Below are 3,279 nucleotides of genomic sequence, written 5' to 3' on the forward strand. Positions count from 1 at the left end.
GAACAGGAAAGACAAGTTCTCTATAAACACAACAAAATCGCGGCGAGTATCCGCTGCGGGGGGCTTAATGATTGACCCGGACTGGTCAGACTACAAGATAGAATAGATCTCCCGTTACCACACACCCCGAAATCAGACCAGGACACCGCCCTCTGCTAGATTGTGAGCTCCTAGGATCGGGGCCCTCCTAACCCTATTGTACTGAAATTGTACTGTAACCGTCTCCCCCATCTTGTAAAGCGCTGCGCAAACTGTATAATAATAATGTATATCAGGGTCCCCCGACTAGATCATATCCCTCATCAGTAATGTTATTAGTCTGCTGCAGGCAGGAGGAAGCATTTCCTCAGTCTCCCCTCCCCCAGTGATCAGTCTGCTGCAGGCAGGAGGAAGCATTTCCTCAGTCTCCCCTCCCCCAGTGATCAGTCTGCTGCAGGCAGGAGGAAGCATTTCCTCAGTCTCCCCTCCCCCAGTGATCAGTCTGCTGCAGGCAGGAGGAAGCATTTCCTCAGTCTCCCCTCCCCCAGTGATCAGTCTGCTGCAGGCAGGAGGAAGCATTTCCTCAGTCTCCCCTCCCCCAGTGATCAGTCTGCTGCAGGCAGGAGGAAGCATTTCCTCAGTCTCCCCTCCCCCAGTGATCAGTCTGCTGCAGGCAGGAGGAAGCATTTCCTCAGTCTCCCCTCCCCCAGTGATCAGTCTGCTGCAGGCAGGAGGAAGCATTTCCTCAGTCTCCCCTCCCCCAGTGATCAGTCTGCTGCAGGCAGGAGGAAGCATTTCCTCAGTCTCCCCTCCCCCAGTGATCAGTCTGCTGCAGGCAGGAGGAAGCATTTCCTCAGTCTCCCCTCCCCCAGTGATCAGTCTGCTGCAGGCAGGAGGAAGCATTTCCTCAGTCTCCCCTCCCCCAGTGATCAGTCTGCTGCAGGCAGGAGGAAGCATTTCCTCAGTCTCCCCTCCCCCAGTGATCAGTCTGCTGCAGGCAGGAGGAAGCATTTCCTCAGTCTCCCCTCCCCCAGTGATCAGTCTGCTGCAGGCAGGAGGAAGCATTTCCTCAGTCTCCCCTCCCCCAGTGATCAGTCTGCTGCAGGCAGGAGGAAGCATTTCCTCAGTCTCCCCTCCCCCAGTGATCAGTCTGCTGCAGGCAGGAGGAAGCATTTCCTCAGTCTCCCCTCCCCCAGTGATCAGTCTGCTGCAGGCAGGAGGAAGCATTTCCTCAGTCTCCCCTCCCCCAGTGATCAGTCTGCTGCAGGCAGGAGGAAGCATTTCCTCAGTCTCCCCTCCCCCAGTGATCAGTCTGCTGCAGGCAGGAGGAAGCATTTCCTCAGTCTCCCCTCCCCCAGTGATCAGTCTGCTGCAGGCAGGAGGAAGCATTTCCTCAGTCTCCCCTCCCCCAGTGATCAGTCTGCTGCAGGCAGGAGGAAGCATTTCCTCAGTCTCCCCTCCCCCAGTGATCAGTCTGCTGCAGGCAGGAGGAAGCATTTCCTCAGTCTCCCCTCCCCCAGTGATCAGTCTGCTGCAGGCAGGAGGAAGCATTTCCTCAGTCTCCCCTCCCCCAGTGATCAGTCTGCTGCAGGCAGGAGGAAGCATTTCCTCAGTCTCCCCTCCCCCAGTGATCAGTCTGCTGCAGGCAGGAGGAAGCATTTCCTCAGTCTCCCCTCCCCCAGTGATCAGTCTGCTGCAGGCAGGAGGAAGCATTTCCTCAGTCTCCCCTCCCCCAGTGATCAGTCTGCTACATTGTAACAAGTCACCAAGTGAGATGCTGAAGCAGGGGGCTGATCTGTGTCAGACTTTGTTTTTGCACACAGCCAGGAACTGCACAGACCCCGGGATTTCCTTGATTGTGTCATATGAGCCGACATCTCAGCCCGGCAAGTACACGGTGACCCTGGGTGATGCCTGAACAAAGACAGCGCCGTCCTTCTGCATAGAAAAGCAGATGGAGGCGTTGTCAGGGGGAGTCCTACGACCGGTAATAAATACCTGGAAGAGTTACGCTGACATTACTGAGCATGCTACATGTCTGATGACAGGTCCACTTTAATACCCCCCCCCTCCCCCTCTACTCACCATTATAATCACATTTCCAAATACAATGATCGGCACGAGGCCGGAAGTCCCCTTCCCCGACATCTTCAGGCTGCGTCACCTGCGGGAGATACAAAAACACGGGCTCAGCACAACTTCTCTCAGACCCTCTTATAAATGGCACCTTAAAGGGGATGTACACCCCGACAATGAACTTCTCCTCCGCTCCATTTGTATCTGTTACATAGAACATTGAAAGCCTTTGGTTAGAGCCGTTTAAGAAGTGCAAAAACACCTGCTGATCCTGCCGGAAATCCTGTGAGCCGATAACCTTCCTGTGCGGCACTCTATCAGTTACATTGTACCCAGCTATCTCTGACTACAGAACACCTTCCCCCTCTAGAGAAGAGAAGACAAGAGTGTCATGCAGTCCTGTCCTGTTTCCATGGTCCTGATGCAGCACAGTGAGTGTTGTCACCCTAGGACAGGAAGTATGTTACAGGCAGGATCACCAGGAAAGGGGAATGAAGCCTGATAAAGGAAAACTAATGCAGCCCCCACATCTCAGGAATGGAAGACGCATGCAATACGTGATGCCTTTGCAGAGCCTTTAATATGGAGGCTGCAGGGCTGACCGCTTCTTTTCGGTTGGATAAGTGGGGAAGGGATAGACCCTCTGTCAGGTTCTCATTTGCTATCTGAACTACTGAATTGGTGCTGACACTGTCCTTCCTTCTGGAGGGGGGGGCTACGTCTCTGTTCCCCATGGTCCCTGTGTGTTGTAAAGTAGTCACCGCTCCAAAGACTATAAGCTCAATACAAATCAGTAAACTGAACCTGAGATTGTAGTCCATCCCGGGAGCGGGCTTGGAGCGGTGACTACTTTACAACACACACAGAGAGCATGGGGAACAGACGTAGTCACCCTCCAGAAGGAAGGACAGTGTCAGCAGTGTCCGATGATTGGAGGATCTACAGCCGAGTGACACACAAATAAGATACATTGTTGTTTAGAGTGAAGGGACTCGATTGTATTTTTAGGATTGAACTCTGGAGTTTAGTGTCACTTTAACATTGAGGAAACATCTATAACGTGGTAATCAATCATTGAAGTGTAGGACCCAACACAACTCATTTGTTGTCGCAGCTCTGGAATCCCTTTATCATGACAAAAAGTCAGAGCGAAGATAACAAATAGAACACACATTGCAAGGAAACACACACACACACATATACACACACACACACATACACACA

The 3,279-nt window shown here is 52.7% G+C and overlaps 1 protein-coding gene across 1 annotated transcript in view; it reads right to left on the reverse strand.

Annotated features, from left to right (window-relative positions):
- Positions 1–3,279, reverse strand: part of UPK1A (uroplakin 1A) — a 17,887-nt gene that overhangs the window by 11,349 nt on the left and 3,259 nt on the right. The window contains exon 2 of the mRNA XM_018571955.1: positions 2,065–2,143. Coding sequence (XP_018427457.1) covers positions 2,065–2,127 — 63 coding nt within the window. The 5' untranslated portion in view covers positions 2,128–2,143. The remainder of the gene's footprint in view (positions 1–2,064; positions 2,144–3,279) is intronic.

The sequence above is a fragment of the Nanorana parkeri genome, unplaced genomic scaffold (genome assembly GCF_000935625.1).
Source record: "Nanorana parkeri isolate BGI_ZX_2015 unplaced genomic scaffold, ASM93562v1 scaffold1877, whole genome shotgun sequence".
Classification (NCBI taxonomy): Eukaryota; Metazoa; Chordata; class Amphibia; order Anura; family Dicroglossidae; genus Nanorana; species Nanorana parkeri.